The sequence below is a fragment of the Brachyistius frenatus genome, unplaced genomic scaffold (assembly GCF_029030835.1).
Source record: "Brachyistius frenatus isolate BFR_SWC_R1_liver_20210118 unplaced genomic scaffold, ASM2903083v1 Contig_67, whole genome shotgun sequence".
Classification (NCBI taxonomy): Eukaryota; Metazoa; Chordata; class Actinopteri; family Embiotocidae; genus Brachyistius; species Brachyistius frenatus.
In genome coordinates, this window is record NW_027210666.1 from 2,079,445 (window position 1) to 2,095,863 (window position 16,419).

General features: G+C 43.9%; 1 protein-coding gene across 1 annotated transcript in view; it reads right to left on the reverse strand.

Annotated features, from left to right (window-relative positions):
* Positions 1–1,781: 1,781 nt before the first annotated feature.
* The window catches only part of hs6st1a (heparan sulfate 6-O-sulfotransferase 1a), a 56,080-nt gene continuing 41,442 nt past the window's right edge, over positions 1,782–16,419 (reverse strand). The window contains exons 2-4 of the mRNA XM_069707267.1: positions 9,568–9,790; positions 8,263–8,511; positions 1,782–5,659 (exon numbers count right to left, since the gene is read on the reverse strand). Of these exons, the coding sequence (XP_069563368.1) occupies positions 5,333–5,659; positions 8,263–8,511; positions 9,568–9,790 (799 nt within the window). The 3' untranslated portion in view covers positions 1,782–5,332. The remainder of the gene's footprint in view (positions 5,660–8,262; positions 8,512–9,567; positions 9,791–16,419) is intronic.

The window sequence follows — 16,419 nt, forward strand, 5'->3', positions numbered from 1 at the left end:
ACAGTGCTGGATTTTGTTTTGCGTGGCCCTGACGCAAGGTTTCTACAGCTACACACACAGGCACACGCAAATACACACACAAACATAATAAACACACAATTTAGACCTTGATAGGATTGTGGGATTCCTCCGATCGGACTCCCGCTGGTGTAAGTAAGCAGAGCACTGCCTGGGAGGTTGGATTCTTGTTTTCAATCCTGTAATATCTCCAGAGATGATTTAGTGTTGACCTGTGAGATTAGCCAGACCCGGAGTGGAAGGTCAGATAACAACCCCAGATGTCCCATCGAATCATTTATTGCTGAAGGAAAAATGTGCTCTCTGACACTGAACGTTGGCCTCTGCATCTGCTTTCTGACAAAACGGGTTATTGAAACTCTGCAAATTGTTTGTGTACAGAGATTTATCCGCATTGTACGTGTGACGATGAAGGTCTGAGCCGCGCCACCTCTGGAAATGACTCAACCAGAGACAAAAAGACCAAACTCCATCGAGACGAGTGCCGGCGCCAACAGGGCAATCCTCCATCACTACAATAGCCTGGCTATGATGCGTGCAGAGGAGGCCCTCAATATGAACTTATCTGCACAATTTCATGCTGGAAATAAGCAATAATAATGCCAGAGCTTCTTTGTTTGCATGAAACGAGCATGGGACCAGCGATGGCGAGCTGCAGCCAGTTTGACCTCCTCATAATGGACTGCAGCCAGAACCCATTCAATCACTTGGAGAGCTGGATTCCCACTGCGGGAGCGAGTGAGCACTTTCTCTCAAACACTCGCATGCACATGTTCAGTCCAACAAAAGCTGTCCAGCCCTCTGCAGTAGCAGAGCCATTATTGTTTGTCTAGTCCAGCTGCACTTGAAATGACAGCGACCCAGAGCTGTGGGGAGGATTAAAGACTGCGTTCAGTCTAATACACCATTTACCAGCTGCCAGAGAGGCTGCACAGCCCTTCCTTTTCTCTCCCGCTTTCCTCCTATTTCTCTCTCATTCTCTGTTTATGTCAGGCACAAGAAAACATCCCGTCTCTCTCTCCCCGTCCTACATAAAGACCCTCTCTGATTCCTCATCTCCCTTACACTCCTGCTCTTGCTGGTGCAGTCTGCCCGCTTTGATATCCCTGCAGACCGATTGCCTCTGCTCGTCACTGTCCAGGAAAATTATTGTTCCATCCTGCCTGGAGAGGTCAGAGTTGAAGCTCACTGGTGTGTTGATGAGACGGGGTGAAGGCTCTGCTCCCTCTCCTTTGCATCTCTCAGCCAAGGACAGGGATTGATATTTACACCATCCCACAGTCGCCGTCCTCTTACACACCAGACATCTACCTGCAACAGTCCTGCTGAGGAAGAAGTGTATTTGTGTGCATATAAGTGTGTTTGGCAGGCCCCCAGTATCTGGAGATTGAATTAGGCTGTAGATCACTGTTGACAGGACTGAAGCTGTCATTAGGGAGGGGGGAGAGGGGGGACACAGGCTGCTTTATGGGGTCACGGTCTTGTGGTTAGTGTAGGCAAGTGGTAGAAATGTCCTCTACTTACAGATCGGCCTGTGAGTGTATGTGTAGAAACCTGAAGGCCAGACCTCCCACACAAGTTAAAAAAAAGAAAAAAAAGAATCTGAGAGTCTTAAATTAATATTCAGTAGCTTGGATGTAATTTTCAAAAAACATTTTTTTTTTTTTTAAAGAGTCAAAGGGGAGATTTTTCTCCATGCTTGATGAACAGAATGACAGAGTGGGAAACATCATAAACGATATGCAGTGACAACCACAACACAGTCAGGTCTGTAAAAATGAAATATTTTAATTGGTGTCTTGATGATTCATTTTTGCAATCATAGGGAAACAAACCCAGAAAGATGGATACAGAAGGAGCCAGAGACAGACTGCACACCAATTCAAAAAAACAAGTTTCTATCACACTCTCTTTAACACATCTCGGAAAAAAAATAAAATAAAGGATGAATCTAGCGACACTTGGGGTTGCTTCATTGTCACAAAGGAAATGCTGTTAAGACATCAGATATACTGTACATCGTGGTGACACGCAAAATATTTGAGTAGAGCTTTACAGCAACAATTTCTGGAATCATTTTAGTGAAAGGATTTGGCTTTTTCTTTCAAACACTGTTCAGGGAGTATTTTTGAGGACTGCTTCAAGTCGGATGGTCACTTAAAACTGGAGCGCTGAAAATAAAATGCTCTCAAGATAGAGAATTGGTTTTGCATTCGTTCTTTAACCACTAATGCAGAGCCAGGTATTGGTTTAGAGCCCAAACACAAACTAATGCAAGTCTGACTGAAAAAGAAAGTCTTGGGCAAAATGCCTGGAGCTGCAGTGTTTTCAGGTCTCCAGTTTCAAGAATACAATGACGGGGAAGTTGATATGAAAAAGGGAGATCTCTCTTTCAGTATCAATTTCTCTGTCCTTATTGCATTACTTTGAAGGCTACACAAAAAGAAGCATATTGACTCTGGATGTGTCCCAGTACCTTTCATCATCCCCCTTGTTCTTCTCTCCTTCCCTTCATGAATCATCCCTAATTTAAAAAGGAGCACATTGAATAGTGAGGCGCAGAACGACGGGCGATTAGCAGAAATTTAACAACCAAATGGTGGCCAACTAAATTGTCCCCTTCTTTCAGACTTAAAAACGATCTATTATTAACAACGGGATGCATCATGTTATTTATCTGAACACCAAGACAGCAGGTTGCCTGCATGAATCCTCTGATCAAAGTCACAGAACCTGGACTACATTCAGTTTAATTTGATCGGGCTGTCACGTCTTCCTCTCTTCCCACTTTTACATTCTCTTTTCTACTTTATCATTGGTTTTCTCTTCTTATTGCTCCGTGCTTGTAGATTCAATGTTAACAACCAAGCTATTTCTTTTCTCCAACGATCGTTGGCCGAATACTGAGAAAAGGAGAAAATCAAAAGTTGTTTTTTTTTTGACAGGTTTAAGGTTGTGTCTCCAGTTTTATATATATTTTTTACTTTTTACAAAAACCAACAAATCATTCACCTGGGGCTAAAGCAGCAGTGTTTAAATCCAATCTTTCCGCAGACTTTCTTTATACTGGAACGTATGATAAGTCAGCTGCCCAAGCTATCTGTGGAAAATACTTTGCTTTTGCTCCGCGCAAACAGCTGATCCCTGCAGGATCATGAAAATACCTTTGAAGATTTGACCAGCTGCTGGATAACAAGTTAAAACGTTTTGATTTGCCCCTCAGGTTTGGAAACACTACATTAACGAAAAATAATTGTCAAAGTCATAACAGGGTCTTCCCCAGATAACCCCTCTTGTAAATTTTGTGGTCAAGAATGGAAAGGGACTTTAAAAAAAAAAAAAAAAGAAGGGAATTGTAGTAACAGTCCTCATACGTAACCATGTCATGGGAAGGAGACAAGAAAAGGGAGAAAGAAAATGTTTAAGGACAAGACGGGGGGAATATTATTGGCTTGCATTGCTGTGATGCTTCACACTGCTGTGACAAGCTGTTGGAGGGACTCTGCTGAGCCGCCCTCCACCAACACAAAAAATGGCAAGATAATTGGTCATGAAACCAGTCATTCACAAAAACTCATCAGACATCCTCTGTCAGTCAGGCACACTATTTACAAAGGCATACACATACGCCAATCAAAGGCATACTGTACATACTATTTACACACACACACACACACACACACACACACACACACACACACACACACACACACACACACACACACACACACACACACACACACACACACACACACACACACACACACACACACACACACGAACAAACAAACAAACAAACAAACAGAAACACACCCACACAGACTCAAGAGTAGTCAGAGAAATTACTGTAGTATAATGCAGACATAATATTATGTTGACTATGATCCCAGTACATAGAGGCACTGCTACCTCGCCCCGTCCCTTGTTTAGGGTGAAACCGACTGAAGCTCACGTCGCACTAACGAACTGCAGGTCACCGGCGCTGTGCGTGCCCTTTCAGCATGGGGGGACGGAGGCTTGGTTGAGACTTTTACAAAGCATTCAGAAAAAAAAATAATAATTGAGAGCTGAAAATGCCACCCACTGCATTAAGAGCTCACATTGCCATGGTGACCGGTAGTTCCATAGCTCCCATCTCAAGCATTTGTCTGAGTTAAGGTATCCAAAGCGCTTGCCGCTCACACAGCGCAGTTCCTGGCAGCAACCTACAGCAGACTCACTGCTCTCCCTGCCTTTGATTTCTCTGCACCTATGTGAGATCCGGCTCTGTAATTGGCTGTCATCCTCAGCAGGACCGAGACCTCCCAATAAAGGAGAGAAAAGGTGAAATAATGAACTTGTTTAGCGACAGGAACTTTGGGAACCTTTAACAGAAAAACAGGCCCCCACCCCCAAAGAAGCAAGGGTTCAGTAATGGCTATGGTCCATTGTGTGTCAATCCAATCCATTAGCTTTGACTTAAAAAAAACAAATACAAATAAAGAAATAAAGGAATCACTTTTTCTTTAGGCAGCAATATTGGTCTCAGTGTTATTACAATTCTGCTTTTAAAAAAGCATAAACACAGAAGGAAAAATACAAATGAAATCATCCTAAATGAATGAGACTGTCACTATTTCATGACCGAAGCACGTTCATGGGTGAAATGGCTTTTTTTTTTTTTTAAGCAGAAAGCATTTATTACACAACTGAGTCCAACTTTTATCTCGTTGTTTTTCTTTCGTTCTGGTACAGTCTCTCATATTCTCCCATCATGCTCTTTGTTCAGCCCTGCCATCAGCACACTTTCATAGCTTTCTGAGATCCTTTGAAATTGGAGCCGCCAGGAAGTAGACTGGTCCTTTTTTGCCAGGATTAGTGGGAATTCACAGACTTAATTTCATTCTCTCATGCTCCACGTCAGGCCACAGAGAACGAGAAGGATGCAGGAGGAGCAGCGGAGGCGGGAGATACTCGGTTGTCAGCAACTTGTAAAAATATCTCTCCTCTGCTCAGTCAGTAATGATGATGGGGAGAGACAAAGAAGTGCAGAAGGGGGGGGGGGGGATGGTAAGCAGGCGCTAATAACAACCGGGCAAACCTCAATAATGTGAGCTGATGCAATCGACCGAGCTCAGGTTTCCATAGCAACCCCCTTAGACTCTGATTTCCCGCAGCCCAACTCTCTGGTAAAGTCTGTCAGTCATTTGGGTCTTTGAAGTAAGCGTCACTTTCTGTGAATGTAAGTGTGTGTGTGTGTGTGTGCGTGTGTGTGTGTGTATACATGTATGTATTTCACATTATATATGCGTGTCTGTTCGTTCTCATTCTGCTGCTACCAGCGGTTGATGATTTGGTTCATGTAGTCCTCTGTGGGGAGCCTGCTGCCCGCCTCCTCCGTTCTGCCCCCCTCCTCCACCTCCTCCCGCTCCTCCCTCTCGCCGTCCCTGTCCTCCAGCGTTGACACCAGGCTCTGCCGGCTGCGGGAGGGCCACAGGCTGACGCCCAGGCCCAGGCCCTGATGGCTCTGCTGCATGTGGTTCTTGATGCGCTGCTGCCGCCTCTCCTGCTGCCTGGTGTACTGGTAGCGCTGCTGGAACAGGTCCTTGGCGTAGTCGTACAGCTCCATGTCCAGTTCGTTCAGCTCCTCTATGCGCTGGACCTTTTGGGGGAGGGAGCAGATGAAATGTTGAAGTTTCCTTCAGGTGGATCAGTGGAAAAGAGGACATCTATAGAACCAATAAAAACTGTATGTCCTTTTTGCGTATTCCTTTTTTACTGCATCTGAATAAACATGAAGATAAGGCAAATTCCACTGATGATGGATTCTGGAGTTCACTTGCTTCATATTCACCATCACAGCTCCTTCTCTCTCCCTTTCCTTTTTTAAAGAAAATAGTCAGGGCATCAATGTCAAACCCTAAATTTGTTTAATACACATTAAGTTCTGTCCATTCTTTGTCCCAACATTGATTTTAGGGGCATCCAGAGATTCCTGTGATTAATGACTAATCAGCAAACCTCAGCATTACAACCTCAGCCCAGATATTTTCCAAACCATTGAAAGTTATTTTCATGGGGCAGAGACTTTTTTAAATTTTTCTGAAACTAGCGAGGAACCAAAATGTTCCAGGAATCCACAGAAATAAAGGAACTAATCTCAGAAATTTTTTAATATGAACTAAAAATGTTTGTATTCCAACCACATCTAAGGAACCGTGAAGGTTATTAGCACAAAACAATTAGCAAATAAAGTTCTCATGCTCGTTCTGTTTGCTTTCCCTCTCGTTCACAGAGTGATCTCTCTCGACTGCCCGCCCCTCCTTTCTGTTCAGGCAGCTTACGACATAACTTGGTTCTTAACATTAATAGCGCTAATAATGATACTAGTGACTCTGAACGTTTCTGATTTTGGAAAATTAAGCGGTACATAAGTTGCAGTTGGAGTTGTCTGAAATTCAGCACTGTAAAATCCACTCCTGTCGCCCAGAACCATTAGACAGTCCTATCCGCAGAGCAGGAACTTGTTTGGCACTTGGAACACTTTCACAGCAACTATATTTAGTCTTTGGTTTCTGCTGCAGAACTCCTGCTGCTAAGTTTCAAGTTCCCCACAGAAAAGTTCCTTTTTTTGAAAATGTCCTCTGACTTTGACTTTCTGACTCTGACATTTGAACAAATGCTTTACAGAGCCAGGGAACGGAAAGAGAGTGTGTCAGCAATATGCCGACAACAGAACTGTGTTTGATGTTAGGTTGCGCGATGCAGCTGGTTTTATTGGCACGTCTCATCTGCTGTGTGTGAATTCAACACGAACGGGGAAATGTGTCTAATTAAGAGAATCCTTTTGAAATCTGTGATGGAGCGCTGGATATCGTTTGTGAGCAATGTGTGCGACAACAGAGGGAAGTGATGTGCTGCATTGATGTTTGAAATTTAGAGGCGTTTGATCAGCAGCGTGGGGGACACAGTCAGAAGGACAGGGCTCGGCTCAAGTCGTCAACACCAAGACTGGATCTCTCAAGAGAACTGCAGTCAAATAACTTACAAAGCAGTTGCAATCGAACATGACTCACTGGGATCGTGATGCCACAAGAGTACCACGAGTGGGTTTTCAGCAGAGTCGAAAATAAATATTCTTCTCTAACCTGCTGATGTAATTATTTAACTTTCTTTAAAACATAATGTCACGCACACAGTACCTTTAAAAAGATTTGATTTAAAAACTAATTTATACAAAATGCCACACACAGACTCACAATATTTCCTCCAATTTCTTATTTGTCTTCATTTCCAAAGCGACCGTCAGCTGGGCATATTGTATTTTCTCTCCACCCAACTGGGTTTGAAGTAGAAATCACCAGTCTGCTGTGTACTGGAGGATTTCTTTTGCTGTGAATTGAGCTTCAGAACTCCCAAACAGGACCAATCAAAAGTGTGAAGAAAATCTCTGAAGCTGCTGTTTTTATAAACAGCGACAGTCATCCCAACTCATTTCACAGCAATATAAAACCAGAGGGTTTACTTTGTGTCTCCTCTTTTTTTTGTTTTTTGTTTACCTTTTTTTTCTACCTCTAAACCTCAAAAATGAAAGAGACCTTTGTCTCTCTGGTAAATACTTGTTTTATTTTCCTGTCTTGAGTAAATTCATTAGGATTAACACATTCATTGGCTGCAATGTCCATCTTTTAAAGGGATAACAATAGATGTAATATTTATTATGATTTATTATATTATTAACGCTTTAATAATGACACATTAAAGCGATGTCAACATTTTACTGTTGGAGCTGGTTGGATCTGGTTTATCTGGTTTATATACCGTGTTTACTTCAGTGGTTCCCAGGTAGGGGTTGTACTTTCTGCAAAGGTCACAAGATAAATCTGAAAGGTTGTGAGATGATCAAAAGGATGGGAAAGAGTTTTAGCTGATCTTTGTTTTTTTATGTGTGAAATATCTGGAAAATTTGACTTCTTCAAGTGTCAGTGATTTAAATGATGTCCTTTTGATAAGTTCAGAGGAGAAATGTTTCGTTGGTGGAACTGCTAGCAGCCCACAGACATCTAAAACATGACAAAGGTCCCCAACTACACGTTCCTTTTTAAAAAAAATTTTTTTAAAGAGTACAAAGCTTCTAAAAATAAAAAAAACTGGAAAAAAACTAATCTGGTCTTTAACATTTAGATTGTTGTCTCATTCTTGAGCATTGTGGGTGTTTGGATAAATAGCTAATTCTACCACAGGTGGGTGAGATGCTGCACTGACCGTAGCGTTGTCCAGGTCCACCCCTGCAGCTCGGGTGCTGTTGTACTGCATGAAAGGCCTGATGAATCGCAACCTGAAGGTCCGTTCAAAGAGGAACTGGGTTTTCCTCTGGTACTCTGTCAGACCAAAGAAGGCCATGTCTCGCAGGTTTTTCTTGGCCGACTCCAGAAGAAGCTGGGCCCTCTTCTTCTCTGGAACCGTAGACATGTTGTAGCAGCCGACGAGGCTCAGATCCGCTAGCATACGAACCTGTAGACAGGGGGGGGGGAAGTTAAAAAGTTACACATTGATGCTTTGAATTCAAGTGAATTTTCTTCCAAAAACATGACATCACTTCATTACATTACAGTCCAGTAAGGGAACACGAACTGCACACTGATTTGGAGAGTAAACTGTGTGCACCTCACCCTGCTGGGTGTCCATCAGGATGCCTCGTGTGTGTGTGTGTGTGTGTGTGTGTGTGTGTGTGTGTGTGTGTGTGTGTGTGTGTGTGTGTGTGCGTGTGTGTGTGTGCGTGTGCGTGTGTGTGTGTGTGCGTGCATGCGCGCCACATTTATAAGTCGCAGGACCCTGAGTAATAACACCCTCAGGCTCAGATGAGATAAGCTGGCCAACATGTTGAGGTGGGAGACTGAGATAGCATGAGAAAAGAAGGTGCGAATTTGAGGTGTTTATTGCCAGCAGGCGAACTCCAGACTGTGTATGCGTACATGCGTGTATGCGTGTGTGCGCGTGTGTGTGTGTGTGTGTGTGTGTGTGTGTGTGTGTGTGTGTGTGTGTGTGTGTGTGTGTGAGAGGAAGAAACTTCGCATACGTGTGCAATTTATCTATAGCTCCACTTTCTGAATCAAATATAATTTTTTTTTTTTTAAATCACATTTCTCTTTTAAATCCACCTCAGGGTAAATTGCATTTTTTTGAACTGTAATTTATTTCTCTGCAAACATAAATTGCCTGATTTGGTATTTTCACTGGTTTAAGATGACAATATCTGCACTGTAATCTGTATGGTGAACACATTTAAACAGTAAAGCAAACAGAAGAAAAGTCGCGACACAAGCAGAGATGCAGTTTAGCTTGGTAGCAGTGGCTAAAATCAGCCACTCTTTGAATGTGTGCAGTAAAACAGAGGATTTGTGGGCAGCTTCCCTCTTTTATAACTTTCAATTCAATGACTGCATTGGCTTCAGTCTAACGACTGCATGACAACCTTGCAACCCATCTCCTATGGCTTACACTTCAGTTTGTATATTTGTTTCAACCCTGTAGCTAGACATCATCATATCTGGAGGCTGCTCTCTATACCTGTCTGTTGTTGGCCAGGTTGTAGGGACAGTCCATGAACTGCTGCAGGGTGCACCCCGACCAGTCGGAGCCCTCGTAGCAGGAGGGCAGCTCCTCGGGCGTCGGGGTTCGTCCATCGCACATGTGCAGGGAGGTTTTCCATGTGGCTCCCCGCTGCACGTGCCTCCACTCGCTGAGGTAGCGAGACACGGGGTCCCTCAGCAGAGTGATGTAGTAGAACTTCCTGTGTGGGTGGAAAAAAACAGCAACAGAGAGAAGAAACATTTACATGAATTGCACAGAAAATGGGAAGTGATCTTTCAATAAGTGTAAAAACTCTGAAAATTATCCATGTAAGAGTCTCAAGTGAATGTGGTGGCATTTTAAAGTTACAAACTGAGTTTAATGTGTTGAACAGCATAGATGAGGGAAGTATGCCAAAGAAGTGTGCCAATAATAACACAAAATCAACGTGTAATTCTCCGTTTGACCATGTGGTGGCACTCTTTGCAATGGTTTACTGCAGAAGTTCGTTCTCCAACCTCCTGACTCCGGGCTACACTCTGGGCTTCTCATACTTAGTGCTGTATTATTTGCATTTACTAGGAGCAGTTCTGGGATTCACAACAGAAATCTGGGTAGAAGACTGGAGAGGAGCGGGATGATGATGATGATGATAATGATGATGATGGGGAGGAGGAGAGAGTTGATTTGTAAGGCAGAGGATCAGGTCAATGTTCAGGCCACACTGTGCAGGAAAGGAAACTGCTGGCACAAGCACATCTGACTTTGCAACTCACATCTCCACGCTGCAAACATCCTTATGTCTCAGACTCCGACACACACACACTCACACTCTCACACACACACACACACACACACACACACACACACACACACACACACACACACACACACACACACACACACACACACACACACACACACACACACACACACACACACACACACACACACACACACACACACACACACACACACACACACACACACACACACACACACACACACACACACACACACACACTCACACTCACACACACACACACACACACACACACACACACACACACACACACACACACACACACACACACACACACACACACACACACACACACACACACACACACAGTAAACATTCTACTTCTTGCTTCACACTTGCACCAAGTATTAGTCGGCCTCTGAGAGATGACTCATCCTGCATCTGAGATTTGGATTGGGAATGTTCCTGTGGTGTATGTATGTACATGCGCGCGTGTGTGTGTGTGTGTGTGTGTGTGTGTGTGTGTGTGTGTGTGTGTGTGTGTGTGTGTGTGTGTGTGTGTGTGTGTGTGTGTATGCGTGTGTAAAATGTAATGGTGCATAGCACAGTTCAATGTCTCTCTAGAGGGGACACTCCCACCAGAGCCGAGACCTTTCCAGGCCTTCACACTCCAACTAATTACTGCAGTCTAATCAATCAACACGTCCTCATTAACCACACAAACCAACATGCAACTTGCTTGTGCATGCCTGTGTGTGGCTACGTGCCCGCAGTGTGCCTCAGAGCGATGGTATGGATTTGTCTGGGCAACGGACACATGCCAACAGTCGAAAACACACACAGGCCACATACGCTGCACTCCTCTCCCGGGCTTGCATCACGTCAGAGGGATGTTTGCACAGAGAATTTTGTGTGCTGACAGGAATCCACGAAATCGCCTGGTTCACACGAACCGCCTGAAATATACACACAGACTCTCTGCTTTTCATCGCTAAATCTTTGGCTTCACACTGCAAAGCTCACCCGGCGAGAGAAGAGGGGCTGCTGGGTGGACACAAAGCCCCAAGTGTCACACACACAGTAGCAGTGTCTGGATATTAAAGAGCGGCTAAAGCCCCCACCCCCCCACCCCCTGAAATCCAGCAGCAGCAGGGAGATCCTGGACAACAAAACAACTAAACCCCTAAATCTAGCAACAGCTGAGAGATGGAGCCTCATATAGCAAGTGAACCCTAAATCTAGCAGCAGTGAGGAGATCCTGCACCGTAAAAGGACTCCAAAACAAATTTCATCAGGGAGCTCCTGCGCAACAAAACAACAACCACACCCTGAATTTAGCTGCGGCGCAGAGAGAGAGAAACCTCCAAATGAAACAAATCAAGTTGCAGTGGGGGGGATCATGGACAATGACACGACTAAACCCTCAATCTCGTGGCAGCTGAGAGATCCCAGGCAACGAACCAAACAGACCCTCAATCTGGAGGTCAGTGGGGGGGGTGGGGGATCAGAGGCAGAGACACAAGTATCTAAACTCTAAATCCCATCAACCTAAATCTAAAATCTCATTCCCCTATGATCTAATCAAAAGCAGAGGGGAGGCACAGTCAAACTGGAGCCTGCAGGAGACCGGGCTACATTATGGAGATTCCTATGATGACATTATCAGGATTCTTAACACTCCCCAGAGTGCAATGTGTGTTTGTGTGTGAGTGTTTGCGCGCGAGTCTGCTGTGTGTGTTTCTGAGTAAGAATACGCCTATTAAATCAGTGATGACATTTTCCCCCTCTTGGCTTCCATTCCACTGAAAAAACATGGTACTGCTCGGCCCTCGCTGCAGCAACGGGAAGAGAGAAACGAGGGAAAGGGTGAAAAACACAAACGGAGAGAAAAACAAAAAAGGGGGAGAGAGAAACAGAGCGAGAGAGAGAGAGAGAGAGAGAGAGAGAGAGAGCGAGGAGGGGGCGGAAGAGAATTTCAATTAGTTTTCTAATACTGTGAAAGCAGTGAGGGCCCCAAGCCCAAGTGATTTATCAAAGTTATGGCTCTGGCTATAATGAAGGCTCAGGCATATTACCAGGCAAAATAAATAAATAACATGCACGCAAACACACACACACACACACACACACACACACACACACACACACACACACACACACACACACACACACACACACACACACACACACACACACACACACACACACAGGCTGCAACACGCATAGTAAACCCCCCCACCCCCCCACACACACACACACGCAATCCCAAATAAATGATCTTAAACGGCGTGCCTGCCTGTCGTGTCTGCTGGGTCAGGCAGACTGCAAAAAGCGGTGCTGTGGAGACTTTCTCGCCTTAAAGCCTAATGATGTCTGGCCGTGTGCTCACATCCCTAGGTAATGATGTTTCAACCCACACACACACACACACACACACACACACACACACACACACACACACACACACACACACACACACACACACACACACACACACACACACACACACACACACACACACACACACACACACACACACAGATATTTACTAGCTCCTCAACAAGTCATTCCCTTTTACACACTTTCTCAAACACTTCCTGCCTCCGAGGTGACAGAACATTACAGCAGATATTCCCCTCACCCCACAGGTGATATTGCTTATAGCTGAAGTGTATGTTCACATGTCACATTTACTTCAAAGCTAATATGAACTGCTCTATCTCTCACTGTCCAGATTTTAGAGCACCATCCCCCTGCAGGAGTTTGCACCTCGAAGGGTCCCCATTAAAAGGCCACATTCACATCTGATTCATTTTTCACCAAATTTACCCCCGCATGCCTTTTTCTGCTATCTGCGAGAGGTTGAAGAACATCCTCGCAAAAAACAGTCCAAAACTGCACTCAGCAGCTATCAAAACGCGTCGACTAATCGGCGCCCACTTTATCGTCCTATTGATTTATCCCATCAGATTGCCGGTGTGTGGAGTAGGCTGATAAAAAAAAGCGAGCGCTTGGCAGGGAGAGGTGTGATGAAGCTATTGTCTGGACCGCTGTGGGATTCCAACAACAAGAGGCACAAATTTGTCTTTTACCTCTCGCTTCTCTTTTTTGCCCAGATCACCACTTAATAAGACACTTGTAAAGATTTTCTACCTTATCAAGACTATAAATGATCTAAAAAAAATCACATTGACATTAGCAATATTGCAACTTGTTGTCAACATACTGTTATGCAGCGTACGTAACTTATGCACAGCAACAACCAGCAGCTCCTCAGAGGAGGAGTTAGTTCCCAAATGAGGAGCAACTTCAGAAAGCGGTTTGGTTGTTTGGTTACAAAAGATCAGATGTACATCAAAACAACCATAAAATGTTAGTTTTTACTTATTATTTAAACGCAAACTGCTGCATATACGCTGACGTAGATGATAAATCTATAACACTTATTATGTTACAACCGTATACTATCAAAATTCATTCAAAACCCTTTTTCAGTGTTTTGTTATATTGTCCAGTATATTCTTAGCGCAAAAATACCCTCAAATATCCTGAATGTTTCATATCGTCCATCGTTACTTGTAATTCTTGACCATTTTCAGTCTAACAATAGTGAAACTGAATGAACAACAGCAGCATCAACACAAAAACAGCCCGAGATCAGCCTTTCTTCTACCGAATCAGGTTACGGTGTACTGTGTGAGGGGGTAACTGTGAGTATGTGAGGCTGCTGAGCGTTATCAAGAGGAAACACCCAGCGCCTCGGCTTGTTATGGTCTCTCTGAGCCCGGAAAGAATGAGCCCGTTTCCTGTAAGTCACAAATCACCTCTCCTACAACCTCCACCTTCTCTTTAACCTCCCCTTCCCTCGGTTTAAATCTTCCCCTCTCTGTCGTAGGACCATCTCTTATTCTCCTCTCTTGGTGTAGTTGTGTCTCGTTACAACGTGTTCTCTCCGATAGGAGTTGCTTTTGTTAAAATCTCAAACCAGGAGCTTTGATGATGTCCTGACGGGAGCATCACCGAATTTCACATCATTTTTCTGCATCACTTTAGTTTGAGGAAGTAAAAGTAAAAAGTGTAAATTTCTCTTTATGCGAGTCAACAGGAAATGCAATAGGAGCGCAAGAAACACAGGTGGAGGGTTGTAGCTGCAACACACAACAGATACAAAGGCTTTTTTTTTAATAAGTTTTGTTTAGATATAGGGTTATGGATCGTAGTACGATTTACACATGCACACACGCGCTTATGTATGCATGCACACGAATGCAGCGACGCCGCTCAGCATCCCAGTGTGTAGAGAAGCCATGATTTATTAATAGTCCTCGGATGTTTGTCGAAACCAGATCCACTCGACAAGTGAAGCTCTTTCTCACCTCTAAAAATGGAATCTGAATCAACTTAAGAGGGGAAAAAAAAAAGAGAAAAAACACGCAACAGAAGTAAGGAGGCATGTTTGTCACCTGAAAAAGAGTTCACGCACACAAGCACAGACACACGCACATACACAAAGAGAAAAGTGTGCCAGAATTAAATCACATTTGCCTGCGGCTGGGTATAATTCCATACCAGTTCTCTTTAAATACCAAATTCATAAAATCCATTTTAACACAAAGAAAATAAAAGTACAGTACAAATATTTCGTTTAATGCAATATCGAGGGAGAGGCTATTTTCTGTGGCTATTGTTTACAGATGTCTATTATAAGGTATTTGTTTTAAAATGGAAACGTAACAGTGTGGATGTAGCTGTAGCTTGGTACCAAATGATGAGGTATTTTTCAACAGTGGTATCCTGGTAATTCAGTCAGTGCCATCAAAGTATCCTACATTTGGCACAACAGATGGAATTCAAACAAGTATGGAGAAAGTAATATTGAAGGTTTTGGGTCGTGCGTGTCTTGGCCTTGTTTAATGAATCACTGCTGAATGCTATAATGCTAACAATCCATCATGGAGTCTGAGTTTGGGTTGGTTATTCAGAAAAAGAAAAGAATCAGAGAGTCAAATTTATTATACTTGATCCCATTACTAAGGAGACCATGTATCAGTCAGATGATTTAAATGCAGTTTATTCTTTCCTCTTATATTCAGATTTGTTTACTTAAATATAAAAACAGCCCTGGTAGCAGTGGCCTGAGTGTCTCCACTCTATGAGGGGAAACAAACGGACCCATGGTATATGCTGGCTGGAAATGCAGATGATGTCAACCATGTCATAGTGTGTGTGGTTGTGTGTTTGTGTGTACTTAGAGAAGCGGAAGCAGAAGTGAGCAGCGACATATCAGGATTTGAACCTCGGCAGACTGACAGAATGCTTCCTGTTCTTTTTGCCGTAGCACATTTGCAGAGACAGACACACACACAGACACACACACACACACACACAGATCTAAAATAATTGATTGCCAGGTTGGATGTGTGTTGACCTCGTGCATCAGACAACATACAGTTTAGAAGCTGAGAGGTTTCAGGCTACAGACTAACAGACCTGACCGGAAATGGCCCATTTGCATCTCAGTCCTTCTGAAAAGTCGACCCCTCAAGACTAAACTTCCCCCTTTGGCTTCCCTGCTACTCCTGCTCACCATCACTCAACTCAGCCCGAGTGTCCTGGGTGTCTTTTGCCCAATAATGACGCACTGAGACAGGACAGAAATAGAGCCTCCGGTTCAGAAAAGCTCTCCAGGCGTCTTCTCTGCCTGCCCTGGCTCACTCTTCCTCCCTGCACCGCTCGCTCTTTGTTAGTTGATCAATAACAGCCTTGGGACTCAGACAGGCTGCATTGGTAATTTGGACTTTAAACACAGAAGACACATAAGAGACGGGTGGAAATAAAACAGAGAGTAAGAAACAAGGGGAGTAACAGGAGACAGTGGCGACAGTGTTGTAAGGGGACACGACGGAGTGAAGCACACATCCAAGAACGTGTGGTTGAATACGAGGACACTGGCGTAAATTCTTTGTTCTCTCCCAGCAAAGAGAGATCAGACTGAGCCAAGAAGTCATGGTTTCTGAATATTTTCCATAAAAACTATCCATATTTTATACATATCAAAACATCCTGACTCAGATTTGCTGAATTTT